This window comes from Chiroxiphia lanceolata, chromosome 22 (assembly GCF_009829145.1).
Source record: "Chiroxiphia lanceolata isolate bChiLan1 chromosome 22, bChiLan1.pri, whole genome shotgun sequence".
Taxonomy (NCBI): domain Eukaryota; kingdom Metazoa; phylum Chordata; class Aves; order Passeriformes; family Pipridae; genus Chiroxiphia; species Chiroxiphia lanceolata.
Window position 1 is genome coordinate 1206522 of NC_045658.1, and position 24812 is coordinate 1231333.

Here is a 24812-nt window from a genome sequence, read left to right on the forward strand (position 1 = left end):
TCAGTCTCAGAGACACACAAACACAAACATCCAGAGTGGACAGGCAGAGCCAACGCTTCCTAGAGAACACATGGAAAAACAATGATGCCCCTATAGCACCTGTTTGACACGTGAAACAGTGGAGTTTATGAGTAAAGGCTCTGTTCTACTGTGAAATGGGATTAGATATTTAGATTGGATATTGGGAAGGAATTTCTGGCTCTGAGGGTGGTGAGGCCCTGGCACAGGGTGCCCAGAGAAGCTGTGGCTGCCCCATCCCTGGAAGTGTCCAAGGCCAGGTTGGGCAGGGCTTGGAGCAACCTGGGACAGCGGAAGGTGTCCCAGCCCATGGCAGGGGTGGAACAGGATGGTCTTTAAGGTCCCTCCCACACAAACCATTCTGTGATTCCATGAGACTTCTATTTTTTACCCATTTACTTAAAAATACCTTCCAAACAGTGAAAGTTCCCAGCAACAGGTGACAGGGACCTGCCCTATTAATTATTGCGTTAATGAATAAGATGGGCAAACCAATTCCAAAATGGAACAATTTCCAGTTAAGCTCAAGTTTCAGGTGAAATAGGAGGGAAAAGATTAGAGGCACAACCCAGGAAAACACTACAGCAGCTCATGTGTACTGGAAGGAAGAACCAGTGGCATTTTAAATGAACTGTACATTTATAAACCATGTCTAGAGCTAATAAATTATTGAGGGTTAATACATGTTTCATGCTACAAGCTGGAGTGGCTGCAGCCCTGATGGAATCAGGGTGTGTGAGAGGCTGTACAGCCTTTTGTGGGATGTGGGAGCACGGCCAGGTCAGTCACACCTGATGGGAAGGGTCACACACGGTGCTTTAGGCACATTTCTGCAAGGTTTTAGGTCTGTTTTTCTGTATAAATAAACCTGCTGACCTGGCTGAATTCACAGCCATTAAATCCAACCTATTTACTACCACATTTTATCTGAAGAGCTTTTAATCTGTTATAAACAACCACCCTTAGCTGAAGGGTGAAGTGGAAACTAAAACATTCATCGAAACGGCTTTAAAAATTAATTCCACCTGTCTCTCCCACGATATTTTAAAATACACACGTGTTTAAAGTTAACTCAGAGGGGAAAACAGACACGGCCATTCCTGGAAAGGCAAGGAATTCTTTCTGAGTGCTGGCAGGCAGAGCAGCAGGTGTGAAGTGCAGATGTAGAGGCAGCCAAGAGCAACACTCACCTCGTTAAGGCCCTGCGGGATTCGAGTTCGGAAGATGCGGATGAGGCAGAAACGGGGGAGACTGGAGGCTGCAGGGCAGAAAACCTGTTCAGACTTGTGGCACTTGGTCGCAAGGAGTCTGGGGATTGTAAAGAACAGAGCAGAGCGACGAGGTCAGGAGTGGTGACACCTCGGCATCACAGAGTGACACAGCAGCTGGGTTTGGAGTGACGGGGAGAGAACTGCAGGGGAAAGGCTGGTCCTGCCCTGCTTCAGCCCTGACTGTCAGGAGGGCACACAGGGAGGGGAGGAGACTCTTCGGGGTCTGCAGCTTCCTCCTGAGGGGCAGCTCTGACCTCTGCTCTCTGTGCTCAGTGACAGGACCCCGGGAATGGCTGGAGCTGTGCCAGGGAGGGTTAGGTTGGATCTCAGGAAAAGGAGTGATCTCTCCTCTCCCCGGAGGGTGGTTGGCACTGACCAGGCTCCCCAGGGCAGTGGGCACAGCACCAAGGCTGCCAGAGCTCCAGGAGGGTTTGGACAAAGCTCTCAGGGACAGGGTGGGATTGTTGGGGTGTCTGTGCAGGGCCAGAGGCTGGACTGGATGCTCCTTGTGGGTCCCTTCCAGCTCAGGATATTCTGTGATTCTGTGGACACATGGCTGGGGACGTGGGCTGAGGAGCTGTACGTGGACAGCTGATCCCTAAGTGGAGCAGGATCCCCTGGACCTTCCCCACACCAGAAGGTGTCCCTGGCCATGGCAGGGCATGGAATGAGATGAGCTTTAAGGTCCCTCCCAACCCAAACCATTCCGGGATTCTGTGACTTATGGACAGAAACAGCCCTGTCTGCTACTTCAAGAGGTTTAGCTGCAACCCTGGGGTGCAGAGGAGGGCAAACAGTGTCCTGGCCATAGGCTGGGAAATTGGGGTGTTTTGTGCAGGGCCAGGAGTTGGACTTCGATGATCCCTGTGGGTCCCTTCCAGCTCAGGCTACTCCATGGTTCTGTGGTTCTGTGAACCCCACCCAGACCTGCTCTCTGGCAGTAAAGCCCAGGGTGAGGATCCATCCCAACTTACCCATCTCGCTTGCCTTGGCTCCACCACTGCTGCCCTTCCCCCAGCTGCCCAACTGGGCTTTAGGCACGAGCTGAATCTTCTCATCTATTGTGGGCTGTAAAACACACCACGACGGTCCATGACAAGGGCCAATCGTACAGTTTCATTACAAATGGGGGATTTTTTGGCAACAATCCCTGCTCTGTGAACACCAAAATACACTTTAACACATTTTTGGAAGACCAAACCCTGGCCAAAGACAGAGGACATCAACAACAAAGGGCATCACAAAGAGCCTCTTACAAAGGTCAGTGAAAAACACTGACATTCAAGTGATCAGGAGCTTCTTTTTTCCTGGGAGTTCTGAAGCTCAGTAAGGTGGAAAAGCTCAGTATATCAGAAACTGGAAGATGTTCAGTTTGTTTGTGATGTGCAAACCAGTTCCACTGTCCATTCAACCCTCCAGTCATGGCTTTTGGGGGGATCTGAAGGGCAACAAACAGAATCCAGAGGGTGAAGGATGACAACAGGTCGCAGAACTTGGAGGTAAGGGGTGTCTGACAAGGACAGAACATGGATTTTACAGTGCTCAGTGGGTGAATTTATTGACCAGGAGGTTGTGACCCCACAGATCTCTGGTGAGCTCCTCTCTCCTTCCAACAAAGCAGCTGCTGTGGAACCAGCTCCATTTGTATGGAACGGAGGAGAAGGGCTTTTCCCAGGTGAAAAGCCCAGGCAGAACAGGATGAATCCCTCCTGCTAATGAAGATCTGGAGTCTGTTTTATGACTTCCAGAAGGAACAAACTGAATTTGCAGAAGGGCTGCAGTCTGTCCAGGTCCTGGTTTACAGCTTTGCAGGAATCCAGGCACTGAGTGTAAAATTCAGGGAGAGTGACATTAAGTGGGACAAGGGAACGTTTAGGAGTCACCTGATTTATGTGAAGGCCGGAGTTCTCCTTGGTGAGAAAACCCAGACCTGTTCTGAAGATTAAAAAAGGAGAAATCTCCAACTTCCCTAAACCTTCAGCCTGACAAAATGTCCCAAACCCACCACTCTGATGGTGAAATAAAGGAAGATGCTCCTCTGGAAGATGGCTCTCAAAGTTTATCACATACTGGGGGATGCAACCAGGCCACAGAGGTCCAGAAACACTCTGAAAAGAGACATAGCTCTTCCCATTCTCCCTGATCCTTTCAATCCTGCCATCTGTGACACGTCATATTGGACACGGCCTCCTCCTTTTATTGAGGAGCAGTGTCAGAACAGGGTCTTGAGAACTTGAGGCAGCCAAGGAATTCCATCAGACAGGTGTCTGAGACCCCTCAGTAACAGCCAGGGATGTGCTGCATCCCCATCTCCCACGACACCCTGACTCACGTTCTCACGACTGAATGAAATGTAGATTTTCCAACTACAAGAACTGGGTGACCAGAAGGACACTGTGAACCTGAGGAAGAATGTCTGCACGCTCCTCTGCCTCAGAACAAACAGAACAGGAACATCCAGAAGATAACAGAGCCTTCCCTTGTGCTTCATTTATGCACAGTATTAACTCTGGGGATTCAAAACATCCCAGCCCCAAGTTCTGCCCTGTACACACTGTTCCAGTCTCTCCTGGAGGGCACATCCAGTAAGGCAAGACCTCGGCATTTTTACTGCTCTGAAGGAGCCCAGTGCTGGCACCTACCTTGGTGATTTTAAGGAACTTGGTGGGGTCCAGCACTCTGCTGTTCTTTGCCCCCTGCACAGTGTTCCAACCGCCTTCATCCACCCGTGGGACACCTGCAGGCAACAAACACAACCACCCTCAGCTTATCCCACTGCTCCAGGCTCCACGTCCATCCCCCAGTCGCCTCCAGGCTCCAAGGAGAGGGACCAGCCTGGCACATCCGGGCTGAGGAACATCTTTTGCAGCCTTTCTTCACACTAAGATGTCACAACCAGCCTGCCTGACTTTATTCTTACAAAACAGCCTTGACATAAAAGCTCTCAGTACTTTAAGGGCTGGTTTTGGTAGGGACTGTTCCTGGTTGGATCTCCCTGTGCTCTGGACACAGAGCTCTGACACAGCTGTGGATGTTGTGTGTTCACAGCCCATGGGAGGAGCAGGTGAAATGCCTTCCCAGACCACACTTGTTCCACACATTTCAGCAGTGCTTGGTCTGACAAAGAACCCCTCAGGCACTCCCAGGTTCCTCACCTTCTCCTGACGCCACTTTTAGGATAATTTAAACATAATCTACATGTATTTTCTTTATGCTCTATTTTCACAGCACTTTCACTTGACAATCCTCAGTACTAAAGAATCCCAAAGGTGACTTTCTCCTTGCCCTGCTCTGTGTCAGGGCTCATTTTCCCAGTCACCCTAAGTTCATCTTCAGGCAGTGCCAGGCCCAAGGGCCAGGAGCAGTTTAAGGTAATGTCAAGACAGTCCTTCATGCACAGTCAGCACCTCACAAGTTTAACAGCTGAAGACAACTTGGTTACTCTCCAAATTAAGTGCTATTCCCCTGAAATGAGACTGTGGTGCACGAGAATGGATAGCAAATCTGACTCCTATGTAATAACTTGTTTCCCAGATTCCTGGCAGCCTGTCACAAATCAAACAGGGTTTGCACGAATGGAAAACTTCAGCACTGTTGGCTTGTGCTTGGTTCTTTTCACCCACGGGATTTGCCCCTGAAAAATCCCCACAGCCAATCCAAGGCAAGTCTGTTCCCTCTCCAGCCTCTGCCATAATCAGGCCTCAATTCTCTTTGCTCTCTACATTCAGGAATAAAGCAAACCCAAGAGATTGTTCTCTTTTCTGTGGGGTTCCCTCTGTGGCCACCGGATGTGAAATGAGCAGCCAACGTGGCTTTTACTTTACCTGGTCTCCTCTTGTCTTTGGTCATGAGTTGTTGTACCTTCCTCTGTTCTTCCTGCTCTTCAATCTTGGCTTCTTTATGGATCTGCTCGATGGTCTTGGGGCCCTGGTCTGCTCTCCTGGACACCCAGTTGCACTGGGGAAGAGGCAAAAACGTGCTCAAGGAAACTTCCAGGGAATTCAAATATCACAAACAAGGCCTAATCCTCCCACCCTTGTCATGTCTGAGAGGGGCTGGGGAAATTCTGTCGAGCTGGGACACGTTGGGGACATGGTTATTCCAGCACCAGAGGCCAAAGTGATGTACTCTGGTACAGAGCTGGTGCTGGAGAATGGAGGTTGCAGTGAAGACCTGACTGAATTCAAGCCACGTGAACCCCCAGCAGCTGCACATTCCCAGCTTCCCACTCCTTCTAGGTTCAGAGGAGAGAGAAGGACTAGAGGGAGGCTGCTGTCACTCTGTTTATGACTGACACAGTTATTGGAGCCTTTCCTCTGAGCTTGAGGGAAAAAATGAAACCCTGAAAATAAAAAAGCAAGAACTGACTGATTTTATGTGGAGCTGGTGCTTTGCCACTCCAGGGATGGTGATGGCTGAGACAGGAATCCTGCAGAGAGAGGTGCAGTTGCCTCTGCACAGAACATTTCCCCTGCTGATGTGCCCATACAGCCATGCACTGCCCAGACCTTTCCAGGCCTGGAATAACCAGACTGGGTTTATCCTGCTACAGCCTCAGCACAGCCCTGGGGGTAATTATGGGCCCTGCAGCCAAAGCAGTGACTGCAGCCTTTAAAAAACCCAAACCAGCTCCAAACCAGCTGTTTGGGCTCTGAGCAAGACCCTCTCAGGCCTTTGGTCAGGCTGTCTGGGGGCCAAATCTGAGCTGACACTGGATTTCTCTTCCTCTGAGGGGAAACGAATGGTGCTGGGAAGGTTTGTACCACACATGGTCACATCTTCACCCTGCACTGCACTTGTGCTGACCACGGGCACCCTCAGGGCAAAGGAGAGACTTCCTGTCCTTGAACAGTCATATTTTTGGGAGAAGGAGCACAGATCTCCCCCTAACATCCCACTTGTGCTGTAAATCCCTGCTCTTGGATGAGAGCTCTTCCAGCCCAGACATGCAAGGGAACATGACAGGCTGGGAAAGCTGGGGAAGTTCACCTGGAGAAGAGAGGGTTTTGGGGAGACCTGAGAGCCCCTTCCAGGGCCTAAAGGGGCTCCAGGAGAGCTGGAGAGGGACTGGGGACAAGGGATGGAGGGACAGGACACAGGAAATATCTTCCCACTGCCAGAGGGCAGGTTAGATGGCATATTGGGAAGGAAATGTTGGCTGGGAGGGTGGGGAGGCCCTGGTACAGGTTGCCCAGAGAAGCTGTGGTTGCCCCATCCCTGGAAGTGTCCAAGGCCAGGTTGGACGGGGCTTGGAGCAACCTGGGACAGTGGAAGGTGTCCCTGCCCATGGCAGGGGGTGGGACTGGACAGGCTTTAAGGTCCCTCCAACCCAAACCATCCTGGGATTCCCTGATTCAATGCAGTTGGCACCTACCAGCCTTAGGTCTATCACATCCTGGAGCATGAACCGAATCCTTGAGGAGGTTTTCCTCTCCTTCACAATCTTCTCCATCTGATTAAAATACTGGTCCATGCGGGGCTGGACAAGAAAAACATCGGCATCAGTGTGTTGTGGAGGAAAAGGAAAATACTCCTTTGGGGGGAGTCAGTGGGTCCTGCATTCCAGCATTCCTGGGGACACGGAGCTGCTCTCCACAGAGGTGACTGCTGGCTCTTGTACACCCCTTCCACGTGGGATGTGCAGGCAGTGAGGCCCAAGTGTGTGGGAACACACCTTCCCTGTGTTTTTAATTACTCAAACAATCAACACCCTCTGCATGTGCACAGTAAACATTACATCCATTAAAAATATATCTCAGTTCCTCCCTGCGCTCACCCCAGCCCAAGAAAAGTGGCTCAGGGAACTAAATGGGTACAAAACTAACTCTGGTCACACCATTCCATGGTTCACTCCCCAGCTGTCTGAGCTGGGCCAGGCTGAGCAGCAGCACCACAAATCTCAGCAAGAGCAGTTTAACAGGCTGCACTGAAGGATAAAATCCCACAACCCCTTTTCGTCCAAAAAACCATGATGTGATGGAATCCCAATCAGTTCATACTAAGCCATGAAACTGTATCATTAGAGGAGCCTCTGTCAGGTCTAAATTTGGCTCGTCAGGCTCCAAAAAGCTTTTTTCCCAAATGAGGGCTTGGGCTGTTTTAAATAAAGACTTTTGGGGCAGTTTTCTAAAGTGTTTCCCATTCCCTTCACTAAAAACCTTGCCTTTGTAGTTAAACAAACAAGAAAAACCTCATTAAAACTTGGTTCTGGCCTTGCTTTGGAAAGTTCCAGCTCTGAGAGCAAATGTTTCCAAAGCTGGGAATGACGGGGAAATATTTCCAATGGCCTTTGTTCAGAAGTTTTAATTACAGCAATGAGTAACACTTTGGGTTCAATAAAAACACGTAATAAAATGTCTACCCCATTAACAAGGATTCTCACTCAGTCTTGATAGAAATAAGAGATCCCAAAGACAGGACACAGCATCTACAATAACTCCCTTGCTCCACTGTGCCACAGCTCGAGAGTCCAGGATCCGACAGAGCTCCAAAATGTTGCCTTTTACAGTACTCAAAAAGACCAGAACAGCATCCAGGCCTCATCCAGCCTGACCTCAGCTTACAAGTCAGACCCTGTTTTGTTCCCAAAGCAGACGGGGATTCAATCCCTGTTTCTGGCACTGTCACACCGGTGTTGGTAGCAGTGCTGTGTTCACAGCACAGGGGGGTCAGCCTGGGACTGCTGACAAACTTCACTGTTTTGGTCAGAGCTCAAAGAACACTTTGGGGAAGTGCTTCCCCTTAAGGCTCAGGATTGACCCACCATGATCCCTGAGATCCAGCACGTGGAGAGGGAACTCCCTGCCTGGGGCAGCTGAACACAATCAGCTCCGTTTGTTTCCAGAGCTGAGTCCCACTGATTTCTGGCAAAACCCTCGAGGTTTTCATCCCAAGCCTGGTTTTTGCAAAGGAGAAGCAGATTGTGCCAAGAGAAGCTCACGGAGTGTGTAATCTTCCGTGCTCCAGACACATGTGCTGGAAAATGGGGAGGAGGACTTGGGAGCGCTGCTGCTACAGAGCAGCTGCCCCAGCCCAGCCCAGCTGGAGGCAAGGATGACACAAAATAAAGGCACCCCCAAGGCTCAGGTCGGGGTTTGGACCAGTTAATGAGGGTTTTTTAGATTTAAACTGACCAACACAATTAAATGGCGGATTCTGTAGGTAACATAAACTTTCAGTGACGCAGAGACAACTCTTAAGTATTAATGTTTTGGGAACTACAAGTAAAGAGGCACATCCAATTTGGAAAATATAAGTGTTGAGCACTTCTGGACTTTGTGTTTGGATGAAATCTTTGGAAACAACAACTGGAGAGCACTGTTGGGAACGACACAGAATCTATTACAGAGCAGGGAGCGAGGCCAGGTCATGACGAAACAGCCACAGCAGAGCGGATGAATTCCTCACGCTGCCTGGAAATTCCTGAAGGAAAACCAAATCCTCAAACAAAAACACTCCATACCCATGTTTCCAGCCCTGCCCAGGGAGCCTCATCCCTCGCTCCTGCTCCTACCCCACCTTTGCCTTCTCGAAGTCCAGGTCCTTGCCGATGGTCGTGAGCAGGCGGCAAAGGCACTCGAGGGACTCCTCGTCATGGTTCTTGAGCAGCTTCACCACACAGTCGTGCATGATGGCCTCTGTCAGCATCTTCAGCTTGAACAGCTCCCCAATGAACTTGATATTCCCGATGGATCTCCGCCGGGCTTTGTCCTTGGCCTCTTCCAGCTCGTCGTGAAGCCGCGTCTTCTCCTCTGGCTGCAAAACAGGAGAACAGCCCAGTAAAACCACGCTCCCAGAGCACAGAACTCCGCAGAAGATCCAGTTTAGAGTCACTGTTTACTCTTTTTCTCCTGAAGCCCTGAAGGATGCTGGTAAAAACCCGCTATCAAGGCAAATATTTTTTATTATCCTCAGCCACAATGACAGAAACAAACTCTCTATCCACCCCAAAATTCCCCCCGAATCGACTGCTGTCTCAAAAGGAAGTAATTTTCTGAGTGAGCTCTGAGATTTATGGGGAAAAATACCACTTACAGTGGTGGCAGCTTCGAGTTCTTTCTGCTTCTTTTCAAAGACGTCATCGTCAGCCTTGTCCTTTTCAAATTCCTTCTGGCAGCGATTTAACAGCAACTTGCGGAAATTTACTGTGCTCCCAGGTTTGTCTGCCATGGGCACCTTCAGCTGCAGGGGAAGGAAGAAAAACATCAGCAGAAATTGGGATAAACTCCACAGAGGAGTAAAGTTCCTGTAAGCCACCCATAACATTTTATTATGCTCTTCATGCTGAGCCCCAGCGCTCCACGAGGCTGCCGAAGTGAAGCCTCACGTCATGATTTCCAGCAGAGTTTTACACTGCAGATGTAAAGTCACACTCCAAACTTGGCTGACACCACCTCCGCCCGGGGATGGATTACATTTCCATCCACAGGATCCCTCAGAAACACCCACTGCTTAAAAACACTCCTGTTATGTGCTGAAGACTCGAGCCTTCGCTGCAAGAAAAAGGGTTATTTTGTCCCAAATTCACCATCTGGGAATGGTGACAGCCTGGTTTGGCACCTTGGGCTCCCTTGGAAACGAGAGACACTGAAGGGGGGAGGCCCTGGCACAGGTTGCCCAGAGAAGCTGTGGCTGCCCCATCCCTGGCAGTGTCCAAGGCCAGGCTGGAGCAACCTGGGAGGGTGGAAGGTGTCCCTGTCCATGGCACGGGGTGGCACTGGACGGGCTTTAAGGTTCCTCCCAACCCAAACCGTCCTGGGATTCCATGAGATGATTCTGTGAATCCCCTGCAAACCAGCAGCATGAGGGGTGGGTCTAAAGGCAGACCTAGTCCTGACTAGATTCAGGATTTGTGCTGCAATCTTCCCTTTGCACGTGTACTTGATAAAATTGGAACGGATTTTTCATTCTTTCCTTTTCTTGTTGGAAAAAAAAAGACTTGAAGGCTGTTTCTAGTCCTTCTTAAGTGCACAAATATTAAAACTAATTCATTCATCCCTCCTACCTTGTGCCTTATGAAATCTAACTGCTTCCAGGGTTAGATAATTATTAAAATTAATAGTGTTAATCGGCATTTGAAGCCACATTATGCCTTCCCCACTCTCTCCTCTTGCAGCTCTTACACCCAACTGCTCCCCCAAATTAGAAGACACTCACCAAGCTGAGCATCCCTACACAAAAGCACCCTGAAGCCCCAAAAGCACAGAGACAGACATAGTTGGTGTTTCCAGCCCAGATTTTCCCAGGATTAACCTAATGTGGGGTAAAAAGCACAGGTGGGACTGGATGAGCCATGATGAACCATTCCATGATTCCCTGAACCTCCCCAACGTGACTCGTCACATCTCGTGACCAGGCAGAGCGAAGAGTCCTCAGCTCCAAACACATCCCCCTCTGCCCCAGGCATGGCCAACAACCAGAAATGCAGCATTAATTCATCTCCTTCACACTCAGAAACTGAGTCTCTCCCCACATTCCTGTCCCTGCCCAGCAGCTCCAGGGGTTCACCACGCAGGGGCATTTCCCCCTGGATTGGGCGGCTCTTACCGTCACCAGGCACCGGCACATGTTGGCGTAGGCCACGGAGAAGCTGGGCTCGTCGATGGCCTTCTCAAAGACCAGGTCAATGACTCCTTTCAGCCTCTCCTCCGTGTCCACCGTCAGGTCTGTCACCTGCTTCATGAGCTGGTTGAACATCTGGGGCGTCAGCTTGTTCAAGATGCTTCGTACCTTGCGGAACAGCTCCTGTACGACACAAAAACTGCCAGGTCAGGCACAAAGGGGGCCAGGGGCTTCCAGGAACGAGCCAGGATGCAGGTCCCAGGGGAATGGATGGAGGTGTCCCACAGGGATGCCCGGGAAGCTGAGTTACACACCACACACTTCTGCACAGCCCAGCCCCAGTTCTCACTTGGCTACCAAAGGCCACGGCTGTGGAGAAGGATTTTTGGAAACTCCCAAGTGCTTTTTTCAAGTGCAACAGAGGCACAAAGCCCTTCCTGTCAGAAATGCTCTTCTTGATATCAATTTAATGCATGAGATAGAAATCAACAGGGAGCAGCCTCTGACTCCTTCAACCACTTCTCCTATACTCAGGTTAAGGTATTTTGTTTTTTCCTTTCCAGGATGATAATAATTAGGACAATGCTAGCATTAGCTCCCAGAACAGAATTCCAGTGTCCTTCCAGACCATCCCAACCTATCCTACAAATTACAAGCTTGACCACCAGACAAACACTTCTGCCCAGAGCGACTGTCCCACAGAGGAGAGGAGGGGGAGAAGGACAGAGGGAGCTTCAGATGGTGCTTGCTGGGCTGGGCAGGACCAACTGAGGGATTTTACAGAGGAACCTCAGTCTTGGTGAAGTTCAGAGAAGAAACATGGTCTAAAAGGGGATGAAAAGTAAGTTCTGTACTGGAAGTGTGAGGCTGTTTGCTTTAGGATGGGGACAGAAATATTCCAGTAAAACAGCAATAGAAAAACAGTCCTGGAAGAGAGGTAGTAGGTTGTCTGGTGTTCCCAGTTTAACATACAGGACTGGCATTTAAACTCCAGGTCAAGGATAAACACACGAAAAATACCATCAAGAGAGGGGAAAGCTGGGATTCCAGTTGGAATTCCTTGCCCTTTTGCAGTGTGTGACACAAGGGTGAAGGCAGGTTACCCCCCTCGCCCTGGGGAAGGGTGCTGTACCCTCAGATGTGCCCACCAAAGCTCTCACCTGGGTTTTGACATTTTCCGGGTCCTCGGTTTGGTTTTCCCTCTTCAGGCTCGGCTTCCAGGCGTTCTCTGCCTTCTTCAGGTGGACATCCTCCTTCACACACACAGTGATGATCTTCCTGGGCTCCCTCCTCTGGCCCGGCTGAGATCTCCTCGGTCCAACATTCAACAACTAGGACAAAAACATTCCTTGTTATATCCCCTTTTAAACTCACTCCTGGATAACACACTCTGGGCTCACGTCAACACCCACCGACAGCACCACCGACCACCAGCACCTCCTCTGGGACTCTGAGGAGTCCCTCAGACCCAACACACTGCTCCAGGGTGGTCAGAGGGAACATGGAGACACCAAACACGCTTCTCTCGGGCAGCTTTTCCCAAACCAGATATGGGATGACGCTGCCCACCCGACTCGGCGACGCTCTGGACGCTGCTACAGCGGGACAGGACTGAACCCAATGGGCCAACACGGCCTCTGGGAAACCAGGAACTACAGAACTGAGACACCACAGCAAAGTGTGTGTAAGGACTAAGTCCTCACAGGTGTATTTCAAATGTGCCATCCCAGGCAATCAGACTATGATAAATCAGCATTTCTGTATTCTCTGCCAGAAACGTTGAGTTTTACTGGCGATTGCTTCCAACGGAGCCATTCTGAGATGGGAATTACATAAAACACTCTGGAGGAGCACCAGTGCAGCTCCTGCCTTGTCTAAATATGGATCCTAACAGATGTAGGACAAACTCTGTGTGGTTTCACAGAAGGGTGGGGAGCACAGTGCTTTGAAACCGCCCCAAGTGCCTCTGCAGTCCTGTGGAACGTGAACTCCTCCCGGACAAACCAGGCACAACAACTGCCAAAACTGGGGAGTTTTTCACCAGTTGTACAAGTAGAGCCCAAGATGCCCCCAAACCCCCTCTTCATCATCTGAGGGCTTCTCATTAAGGACTAAAGGTACGAGGTGCTGGCAGGATAGTGTTCTCCCCCACACACTCCTTCAGATTTCTGAGCTCATTTATCAGAGATGTCCAACCTCAAGGTACAAATTAACACAGTAACAAAACTGTTATCAAACCCGGCACTTCCCATGGTGGTAATTCGTCTCCACAGAGGGCAGCAGGCAGCCCCTCGTGGAAGATGGGCCATTTCAAACACTGCTCTGCTCAACAAAGGCATTCAACGAGCACCAGAGAGGCCAAAGCATCCTGGTTATTCCAAGAGCTTCACCGAAGAGGAGGAAAGGGCTCTTGGCTGGTGCCTCTTATGTCATAGATCAGCCCCAAACCTGGGTTTGTGTTATTAAAAAGCAAAATCCTCCTTCAAGGCAGGATGTGTGAGTTGAACCACTTGCCTTTCACAAGGTAAGCGTGTGCGAATGAACACGGTCACTGGCACTGCTGGAGCTCTTGTCTGGGCTTCCTTGTGGGAGAACAGCAACAGAGGAAGATGTCAGAAGACAACACCCTCATGTCATGACATGCTCTGCATGCCAAGACAATGCCTGGGACAGGGCTACGTGGAGCAGCGTGTCACTCTGCTGCCCCACCACCCAGGAAGAGCTCTGTTCAGATCCCCTGGCACACACACCAATAACCCAGCAGAACATTTAAGCTCCTTTGGGCACGGCCATAGTTCACAGCATCATTAAGGTTGGAAAAGACCTCCAAGGTCATCAAATCCAACCCTCAACTGCTTGGAAGGCAACCACACCAGTTGATTGCTCCTGAGAAATCAACAGCGGAACAAGACAGGGAGAACAGGGAGCCTTCACCAGCTTTTGTGTGTCGGGCATGTTGCTGAAGCAGCCACTGATCCCTCCCTACGGCCCCTGCCTGCTCCCGCCCCGAGCCCTCGGTCGGCACTGGGAGGGCGCAGCAAAGCCTGAGCACAGCCCCACCTTCCCAACCCCCTCTGCTGCTGCACCTGTTCACACAATTCTGCTGCCCAGGTTCTGACCGTGCTGCAAACGTGGAGAGAAGAAACTTCCCTCCAGCTGAAAAACCAGACGGTAACGCAACAGCAGCTCATCACACACCTCCTGCCAGGCAGGCGGCCTGGAAACCAGAGCCAGGTTGGGAGGGTGCCCTGCAAATCCAAACCTTTGGGCTTACTGCCCCCAGGGACAGGGGTAAAGCCAAGGAGAGGTGACCTGCAGCCACCCCATGTCCGGCACAGAGGCAGCTCTGGGCTGAATGACCTCCCAGGCGTGTCGGGGTGTAACGCGCGGGGACGGAGCCACAGAGGCCGGAGCTTCCTCGGAGAAGGGTCCATGCAAACGTTCCCTTTTAGAGCAAACGGCCCTCCCTGAAGGAGGCAAGTGTGGGAAAACTGAGGGGTGCATGGAGCACCTGTGCAACTCCTGAGTACCAGCCTGCCACATGTCACAACCTCCTCACATCCAACTGCCTTCAAGACCAGACCTTTTAGTGCATCAACAGAACCAGGACTTTCCTTGAGGTTCTATGTTTTCAATATCTGTGAGTAAACTCAGTTCAAACTGTTCGATTAGGTTTTGAACAGCAGCTTCCTTTGAATGTGCAATAAAATAATACATGGATCAAACTTTTAACAGAAAAAATCTGGGGTTTTGGATCCAGATTTACACCGCAGCAAGTTCAAGAGGTGCCTGGGCTCAGGCCTGGCCTTCTGTACCCCAGCCCATGTAAATAAAGATGGTTCTGGGGCACCTGCACTGGGATAACCTTTCCCACCAATGGCACGGAGCAGTTACCAAGTGTTCCTGTGTTAAACTCCATTACTTGTCTTTGGATGAAGAGAGGGGAAAGGAAAGCAGAAAGAAAAGGGACAAGACTCCTGCAGAGGAGCCAAAGACTCAGAGCAGCACAGCCCGACCTGGAGCTCCCACTCAGGCCACAAGTCATGGAAATGCTTTAAAACATCCAAGGAATTAAAGAATCACTTCTCCCTCTACAAGAGGCTTTGAGGGAGAAGATAAAATTGAGTTTCAATGCTGGGAGAGGCTCTGCCTTCCAAGAAGCACAAGAATTGAGGTGACTCGAGTATCCATCACCTCTCAGGAAGGACAAAGCAGACTCATCCTGCCACGAGCACGGGGATTGACCCGTCCTCTCCTCTCCAATTTATCTGTTTGCATCTCCTCACCCAATGTCTTGCCTACACCAAAAGGCCCTTCCAGCTGGATTCTGCTCCTGTGCAATTACACCCCCTGTGCCACCTGATGCAACATTTGTTAGTGCCAAAAACACCCACACAACACGTTGAAGCGAAAAGAAGGAAATAAAGACAAAAGCCAAAGAAGCAACACAAAAGATTCTCAACGTGCCGGAAGCTGGTTAGCGCCGAGCTGCTCCACGTTATTTCGGGGCAAGGAAGAGGCAGTGGATTGGATGGATCATGGGCATGGCCTTGCAGAGGTGGGATGGCCGGGGACAGGCAGCACACGCAGGGTTTGCCATGCCAGGGAAACGTCTGGGATTGCTGGGGGGCTGCGAACCCTCTGATCCTACAACCGCCGGTGTCATAGGACAGGCTGGCTGAACAAGGTCACCTTCCAGCCCTCCTCCAGAACAAGGCAAGGAGAGGCTCTGCTCTGCAAAGGCGCAAATGTGAGATGTATGTTATGTGCTGAATGCTCCAAATGAACGGGGTAAGCGGGACTTACCTTTTCTCCCCCTTTCCACAGGTCTGCAAAGTGCAGACCCTCGCGGATCCCGCTCAGGCCAACGTCCCAGCATGCCCTCAGCTGGTGATGTCCCACCCACCACTGAAGACTGCCTAGAGGGGTACAATGCAAGTCTGGTTTCGGTTTTTTTTTAAACAAGGTTGCACCTTTTTGTAAAGTTTTCTGCCAGTCGTTCTTTATCAACAGTGGGCGTTGGGGGGAAAAAGGCAACTCTACAAAAAGGTGCAAAGGCTGGGGGGGAGGGGGGGATTTGGCTTACCCCTATCGGCAGGTTCCTCAATGGTGGGTGAGGCGAGACCAAGAGAGGGCATGCTGGGGGCCCGCACCGAGCCAGGGAGGGCAATCCAGGGTTGCTCTGCACTTTGCAGGCCTGCGGAGAGAGAAAGAGCGACAGCGACGTTACCACGACACCGAGCGGCTCGGGACACTCAGCACGGGACGGCAGAGAAGGCACCTCAGGACAACCTGCAAGTCCTAAATGTGGGAAGCACTGTCGACCTCAGGGGGTTTTGTAGACCAGATGGTGCTCAAGAGAAACTACAGCACCGAAGCTACTCCAAGACACCCCGGAACAAGGCGCCGGCCACGACAAAGATGTTACACTGAGTTAAAATCACCAGGTTTAACTCCTGGAAACCTGCACACTTGGAAGTCAGGGTGATTCAGAGAACTCTTCTGAAACCAGCAGGTTTGAAAGACCAAGGATGGCTGTGTCATTAGACACATCTGGATGGATACACTGGATGTATCTTAAGAGATGAAAACCAATGACTGCCCCCAATGGAGTCGGTGTCTGTCCTCCGGGGTGGCACATGCTGGGGGCACCTGTGCCCCATGGAAAGAGATGGCAAAGGCAAGAGTGACGAATTCACAGAGGGATTTCAGGATGTGGGCACAGCCAGACACAGGGAAAAGAAGAAAAAACAGAAGAAAAGGCAAGAAAACAAGGAATGAAGTGACTGCAGCAACACATGGAAGCACAAACAAAGCAAGAACACACAGGCACTGTGTGCATTTTCTGTGTTAGTAAAATCTGCTCGCTCTGTTGGTGTGTTTTGTGGCACAGCCTCCCCCGAGGACACGCAGACGCCGGGTTGTTGTACGACGACGGCACGACCGCACCCGCGACCGACGGGTCCTGGGGTGGAAACACCTCCACCCCTCACACAGGGAAAAGAGAAGGAGACCAAGCCAATACGTACCAGTGACAAACATCCACAATGGTCTCTAATGTGCCTAAACTTAGTCAGCCAAGCAAACCTCAGCCCTGCATTCATCCTGCCAAAACCAGAGCCACCGGCGCAGCGGGAGAGGCCCGAAAGCCTGAGGATGGACTTCATCGGTGTTAACGCCAGTTTTTAAAGGAGCAAGTTGGGGTAAACTCACACTTCCAGACACGTTTCTTCCCCCGGGGGCTTGCCTCCCAAAGTCAGCAAAGGCTGGGGTGAAGTCTGGGCCTCGTGGCAGGATCCGGGGGTCCAGCGTTCGCAGCGGCAATTTCGGCTGGTTGACCTGCACCATGGACAGAGCACACAGACAGGGCTGCTCAGGGTGCTGAGCTACCAAAGGTCCTGTCACCTACAGCCCACCTCTGATAAACCATAACAGGCGTATTTAATATCCAAATTAAAGCTTATAACGAACTGTGCAAGCTTTATGCATCCACACTTAACATTAAAAATGAGCATTGAATTTAAAATACATCTTCTATATGCAGAGGGACTACTAAGGGAACAGGCGGAGTTCAGAAACATTTCAAGGTTGAGTAGGAATTATGGAAGATAAAAGAGGCAAGAACATGGGCCTGCCTTGGTTCAGGATGACAAAGCTGCCACCTTCCCTCAGACCAGTGGCTTTTGGGCTAAAAAGGCAAATGGGCAACCGAGCCAAGGAATTCAAACACAGACAGGGCAGTGAGAAACAATCACAGGGAACTAGGAGGTGGATGAAACAATTCTGGGAACAAAGCTGTGTTTTACAATTTGCCTGGGTATGAAACTCAGAGTGGAAATGTTTCTGCACAGGAGGATCACCTGTATCCTGGAATCTCAAGAGTAAATTTAGTGGTACATCAAAACCAATGAACTCCCCAGTTCTAATGAAAGCAGAAGGCCTTGGTGTCAGCACTGAAATCCCAAGCCCAGACCTACAGCAGAGACAATCAGCTCTGGAATGAGGCTGCACAGAAGTCACAAAACTGCCTGGGAATCGAGGTCTTAAAGATCTTTTATTGGATCAGCTCATAAACAGTGACACAACTGCTTCAGATCAAAAAAAGAGTTCACCCAAAAGCTTCTCTCTACTTTTTAACTATCGAACTGATCTGATACGAGCCACTGGCCTTGTTTGGATCCATAGCTCTTCATGGCTGCATCATTTTAAATTTTAATAACAGCCTGGTATAACTTAACTCAGACAAAGCCCATTAAAAGCACTTTGGTTTTTGATCAGCTGTGCACACTCGTTAGGCACCAACACCTCTGTCTGAAGAACTGTGTGGAGTGACCAACGATTTGCCCTTTCCCACCAAAAGCCTGCATGGAAAGGGTCCAAGCACAAGGGATCCATGCACTAGGGATCTTTATTTCTATCAAGCCCTGCACGTACCTGTTTTATGGGCTCTCCTCTCACCTTGTCGAGCACCACGTCGCTGATGGGAGGGAGCCCCTCCGGCTTCTGGATACAGGCCGGCATGAACTGGATATCCAGCAGGAATTCCCGGTCGTACTGCTTCTTCCCCTCCGGGTCCAGGGGCTTCCACTGCTCTATAGGGAGAGAAAGGCCCTGAGATTCCCAGGAGACAAACCCAGGCGTGGCTCCAGTAAATCCGAAGGGAAGAGGTTGTACAGCTGCCTGGGAAATTGTGATTTATTTCCAGTGTGAGGAGGGGAATATACATGGCATTAAAGGGACATAAACAACGGGGAGCGGAGAGCCAGGTCCAGAGCAACCACACACGGATCTGGGCACTAATTCCAGTCTTAACCCATTAATTCCAGTTCCCACTCTCCTGTGGGATATGACGAAACAGGGACAATTCCCAGATTTTGGGTGAAAATGTAGAAGTTAAAGCAGTGTAAAAGGGAGTGATATACACACAGTCAAGGAGAGCACTGCATGGAACATAAATATCCTTGGAAAACATGAAAACACGGAGCTGTGAACAACCCAGGCTGGAGATAACAGGGGAAACAAGAAAACACAACCACAGGCCATAATCCCAGAGTTCCAACCTTCCACCCATTTTCTGGAGGGCTTTCTGGGTGTGAAGAGTCCTAAATTCTAAAACCTACATGGAAAATCAGCACCTGGTGGCCTGGAGATGGGGTTTTCAGCACTGGCCACACAGTTTGTTTGCAATTAGGGAAGAAAACATGTTTTATCTAAAGGAAAACATCCGTAGGAGGTGCTGCCTTTGGATCTTGTTGATGCCAGAGGGCTCAGCATTTACCCAGCCCTTCAGGTACTTATTATTTCCTTATTTCACTCCCTGTCCATTGGCTTTGGGTCTCTGGGATCTCACCATGCACATCCTCACAGAGGCCACAAACAGGGACTTATTCCAATGATGGGTTTTAACAACTGGGAATGAAAATACAGAGAAGTAATTACGAATTTTGGCTCTTTGTGTAGTTTTATTTCTGCAGAGTTTTGGGATAAAGGGGGGCAGGAGTGGTTTGCCTGGGTAGCTGCATCCCAGCTGGAATTCCTGGCCTGTCCACTGTGCCACAGTGCCCATTTATCATGGAAAAGCTCTGACAGCAACAACAAACAGTTTATGTGTAGTTTCCTTCTCCTGTAAAGTTCTCAGTGAGCTGTTTCAACGTGAAGACCAGCTGGGCAGTGTCACAGGAAGGATCTCCAACGCAGGGAGAGACCAGGATCAAACACACAATTCCTTCAAAGGGCAAAAATTCCCCTTTTTAGAAAGAGCAGGGCTGAAATCGAGGATTATTGCACAAGTCCAACGTGTGTTGCTTTTCCAACCCCTCCAGCTGAGTGAAAGGACATCCAGATCCAACTGGGATTGTTCTGACTGCATCAAGTGTTGGGGAGAGACAGCTGATGAATTATGGATTAACTCCAGGAAGTGCTTGGCTAATGAACTGCTCAGGTACCCTCAGAGTGTGCTGAACTATCAGGAGGCCTCTGTGTTTCCTCCCAACAATACGATCGTCCTGAATTAATAAAACCAAAGCAATCAAGGTCTTTGTCAGAACAAAGTGGTGCAGAAATAACCACCTTGGTGTAATCCCTTAATGGTGCTGCTCCTTGTCCAGTGCCTGGTCCACCAGGCTCTCCAGGTCCTTCCTTATTGTTATTATACTCTTTAATTTCTGGGCTCCTAAAAAATAAGTAATTTATTTGGAAGGAGCTTCATCTGAATAAGAAACGGCTTAAAAATTGGCAGCAACTGAGTGTCGAGGTCTCTCTTAATGAGGTGAATTAACTGAGGTTCAGGTCTATAAATTATCTTCATAAATAACAAAACACCCCTTAGATACACTATACCCTAATTGGTGGGATAGAGCTGGACAGAATCTGGATTGAAAACCACAAACTGTTTCTTTTCCTTACTCTTCTGGAAATCTGAAGATCCTTGCAACTGTTCAGCCAGGAAGTGAAATCTCTATGAACACACATATTCATATTTAGGACCCAGCGAGCACTTTCACGTGTCTGATTTCAGATGTACATCTGAAATAATGGAATTATTTATAGAATTTATATGGAATTCCTTGGGTGGTTCTCAGCCGTTGATCACAGGAACCAACTCACTGCCATTTCCACGGTGCTGCAGCCAACACCCACATCCACAACAAATTCAAGGAACTGGGGATTTTCTCTTCTCCTCTTCACGAACAGCAAGAGAAAAATCAATTTTCCCCTTGTGCTGCCCCAGAAGGTCCCTCAGGGCCTGCTGGTTAGTGCATCCTGGCAGAGCTGGACACGGTGAACACTGAACCCCCTTCCACCCATCCTTGGGGCCGACACACGGGGTGTCACCAGCCCTCAAAGGAGGGAGGCAGAAAGGCCAGGAGGGAAGTAGGACTTACCTGGTTTGTACTGGTACACGGGCCCCTCGCTGGGGGTCTCTGTGCAGCCAGAGTGTGGCTCGGTGCCCTCGCCCTCAGAGACGCTCTCGGCCCCGTTCCGCACGGGCTCCGCCTCCTGCTCCCCGTTCTCCTCCACGGCCTTCGCTGCCTTCAGCTCCGAGGGCTCCCTCTCCAGTTGAGGCCCATGGCTCATTTTCTCCTGGTCAGATTCAAGTACTTTGTCTCCTGAAGGTTCCTCCTCTTCTTTAGGCTGGAGCACAGACAGAGGTAGAGGTTTGTTGAAAACACCCCGACAAACCCAACGCACGCGAAACAGCTCTTGGCCAATCCACACGGCATTTCTGGGTGCAGCAGGAACACAGATGCATCTCACACAGGGATGGGGACCATAAGAGCCACCAGGTGATTTATCAGCTCATTCCCATGGATAACCTCCCGAAAACTAACACTGCAACTGGAAAGACTCAGTGTTGCCCATGAAATTCCCAAGGGATTGGATGGAAGGAACTGTTAAGCCATGAGAAATCCCAGCCTGGAAAGACAACCCTGCTTCCCTCCTCTCCTACCATCCATGGTAAAGGGATGGTAAAGGGGTTCTTTTGGGGGATCCTTCCTTTATATGCCTGTTGTTAACTGGAGCAGATCCCACCGAGGAAGGTACAGCCGCAATTCCAGCATCTCGGTTTCAGGAAAAACAGCAATAGTATCCCTGGCTGTTAATTTTAGAGCTCTCCAAGGACACAGCCTGATTGTGCACTCAGACAGAGGAGGCGTCGGAACGCGCTTCCCCTGGGAGAAATCCCAGCACATCCGAGCACTGAACAAAGGAAAAACTTCACTGAGGAGGCTCCCGATCCTTCCTCCTCCCCACCTGAGGGCACCACATCCTACCATGCTTTTTGCAGATTTTTAAAGGGAATTCTCTGAAAAATCTGCACTGGTGGAACTGCTGGGTGGGGCAGGAGACACGACTCCTGCAATGAAGGATGAGGAAAGCACAGGAGATGAACCTGCTGGTGCAGCCCCAGGGATGCCCTTTGCTCTCCTCTGCATCATAACAGGCCAACGTCAGTTTTTACCCATGGACTGGGCAGTCTGAACTTTCACATTTTTACTCTCTTCCTCCCTCTCTGATTGATTCTAACCCCAGTCTGACCCAGGATATTAAGGAAAGAGCTCCTTCCTGAGACATCCCCACTGCAATGGCACTGAGGAGGATTCTCTTTACTCATCTAAATTACTCTTGAGGTGGTTTTGCCTGAGAACTTCAACATTTTCCTTTCTCAGCTTCTCCATCAGCTGGTCATCAGGAAAACCAACCTTTGGCCATGACATCCCTGTGCAGTAGAACCTGCCCCGTGCCAGGACGGTGGCCTGGGACCCACACGGGGCAGTGCTGAGGGATTCACACCCACCCTTCACTGAAGGACAGCAGTGTTCCCCAACACTGGGAGGCTGCTGGAAGCCTACTGGAACCTCCTAGTGGAAGGTGTCCCTGCCCATGGCAGGGGGTTGTAATGAGATGTCTTTAAGGTCCCTTCCAACCCAAACCACTCTGGGATTCTATAATTCTCTGAGTCACTAAATTAGGCAAAGCCAAAGAAAACTGAAGAGCTTTAACAGGGAACAGACTAAACCCTGTTATCTAAAGGATGCTGAGGAATATCCCAGCTCCTCCCCAAAACTCTGCCCTGGATCCTGTGAGACAATGAGGAAGCAACATCTCTAGAACACAGTTCCAAGAGAGCAACATCCCCATTAAATCTGGGGAAAGCAGGATCACGGGCCCCTCTTACCTCTGTCTCTGCCTCTGTCACCTCCTCAGTGGCTTGGGTCCGGTCTTTTGGTTTCTTCCAGGTCTTTGGTGCAGTTACAGCTGTTTGGGCTGCAATGGAATTGTGTATCTGTCACAATACTAAATTACACAGAGCTACACTGGCCCTGTGGGATGTTCTTCCCTCTCGTGGGCTGGTCTGAGGTGCAGGAAAACGAAGCAGCCGCAGGATTCAGCCTGGCTTAACCACTTTTGGTTTCAGTGCAGTAACAACAATCATCAGAATGGCATTAAAACACAGGAATTGTTTTCCAAGTTGCTCATTCAAGCTCAAACTGGCCCTTGGAGTAGCAAGGAGGTCATTGCCAACAGCATAAAGATCACGCAGGACAAAAGAGAACCTTCAGAAAGTCAAGTTTTTTGAAAGATCAGGTACTGGCAGGGAGGGGAGGTTGTTCTCAACATATTTTTTTCAAGAATTATTATAAGAATTATAACATCATTATAATATCAACCATAAACAGGCCCAAATTTCCAGTACCTCATCCAAAAGGACAACTCCTCCAATCCTGCATCCCTGCTCTGAGCTGGATTTATTTTTCAATTTATAAGCAGGTTCACAACTCCACCATTAATTATCTCTCTGCCTGACTGAGTCAAAGAAAACACCACAGAATATTCCCAAAATCAGCAGTGATTTACTCCAATCATTTTTCCCCCCAAAGGGAAAAGAAACCACACCATATATTAAGGAGAAAAAACCATTAATCCAATCTGGTCCTAATTTGCAGCAAGTGCTCCCAGCCCAGATTCGGATCCCAGGCACACACATGCCCAGTTAACAGGGTGTAAATGGGATTGATTTCGTGACTGAAGTTTACTGCAAACAGATTTCCAGCTCCAGCCTTTGGTTTCCAGCAGATACTCTGGAAAAACACAGCGTGCACTTCCTTTATCACAATACAATACAATTTTGAAAGGCTCTTCACTACGGATAAGTAAGAAAAATGAGTAACAGTCAACTTCCAAAGGGCAAGGAGGAAACAGGATTTGTTACGTTCCCACTATTCTAAAAGATACATATGAGCCTTGGTGGCTTCTCCAGGGTGTTTCCCTGTTTGGTGGGTGACCGTGGATCTGCAGACTCACCGTGAATTCCCATGGGAATCACCACAGCCAGCGCAGCCACCCCCACCCAAAGTGCAACATTGCCATCGATAAAGGATTTTTACCTTCATGCTGAACACCCCAAAAGTAAAGGTTAATTAAAAAAAAAAGTCTTATTTAAATCTTTAAAGATCATCTGGTTGTTCAGAGAGCTGATGGTTCATGAGGAGCTGGAAAAATCTGGGTCTCCAAAGCTCTGAGTCCTGCATGTCCCATCCATTGTAGCTCCCCACGGAGAGGATTTACGAGCAGGGCAGAGCCCCAGCACGAATCCCGAATTTCCTGGGGCTCAAAGGAGGGGAGAAGAAGGGCCAAGCAGGCATGGATTGCATGGATTGCAACAGGGCTTTGCCTTACACAACCAGGATCAGCCTTTTGCGCTCACGGCAGCTCCGGCACCTCGGTAAGGACAGCTGAGCTATTCCCACCATCCTGGGCTGAAACCAGGCTGGGGAACGACCAGGTGGTGATTCCTGGGATTTACCAAAGCATGGATCTAAGTAAGGCTCCACAGTTCCCTCTGTCACAAAAATCTGCTATAATTCAGTGAAAAAGGAGCGTTTTTCAAAAGTCAACCCACTGTTTTCAGGCTGGACATCGACGGCTTCTTGTTTGGTGATGCCACTTCCACACTTCCAGGGGATTTCTCCACGGAGGGGTCATGTCTGCACAGTAACAACCTCAACACTGCCACTGCCAAGCAATTTAACTGATTAACCCCCACAGCTCTTCATCTGACAGAATTTCACTCCTCTCAAGCTCCAACCATGGAAATCATCCACGGTGTAAAATAATGTTTCATTTTTAACTGCACAGAACTAAACTCCGGGGTCACGGATTTGGGGCTGGGGTGTTTCCCTCCTCAGCTGGCAAGACGTTTAATGTTATTGTTGCTCAAGAATACACTTTTTCCACCTTTTTTTGGCAAAAGAAACCTCTACAGAGGCTGAGACCCTGCCAATAAGTCTTGCCTTAAATTCCAGGATTCCCATCACCCTGTGGTTCCGCAGCTGCAGCAACACTTGCCCGTGTGGTGGAGCTGCTCAGGGTGGATCTCCAGAGATCTCTGGAGATGTTGCTCAACTTTTCCCCTCTTAAAATAGCAGACAGTAGGTTTCTTTTCTGGTGTTGAGTTCT

General features: G+C 49.8%; 1 protein-coding gene across 13 annotated transcripts in view; it reads right to left on the reverse strand.

The window, feature by feature from the left end:
- The window catches only part of EIF4G3 (eukaryotic translation initiation factor 4 gamma 3), a 144514-nt gene that overhangs the window by 15305 nt on the left and 104397 nt on the right, over window positions 1-24812 (reverse strand). For 12 of the 13 annotated variants that reach the window (XM_032709249.1, XM_032709242.1, XM_032709247.1 and 9 more), the window contains 14 exons: window positions 22531-22619; window positions 20735-20984; window positions 18285-18442; window positions 17064-17189; window positions 15937-16047; window positions 12011-12181; window positions 10836-11033; window positions 9324-9470; window positions 8808-9044; window positions 6664-6768; window positions 5114-5246; window positions 3932-4026; window positions 2264-2357; window positions 1209-1326 (listed from right to left, as the gene is read on the reverse strand). In XM_032709249.1, the coding sequence (XP_032565140.1) occupies window positions 1209-1326; window positions 2264-2357; window positions 3932-4026; window positions 5114-5246; window positions 6664-6768; window positions 8808-9044; window positions 9324-9470; window positions 10836-11033; window positions 12011-12181; window positions 15937-16047; window positions 17064-17189; window positions 18285-18442; window positions 20735-20984; window positions 22531-22619 (2032 nt within the window). The remainder of the gene's footprint in view (window positions 1-1208; window positions 1327-2263; window positions 2358-3931; window positions 4027-5113; window positions 5247-6663; window positions 6769-8807; window positions 9045-9323; window positions 9471-10835; window positions 11034-12010; window positions 12182-15936; window positions 16048-17063; window positions 17190-18284; window positions 18443-20734; window positions 20985-22530; window positions 22620-24812) is intronic. The other variant, XM_032709245.1, reaches the window with a different exon arrangement.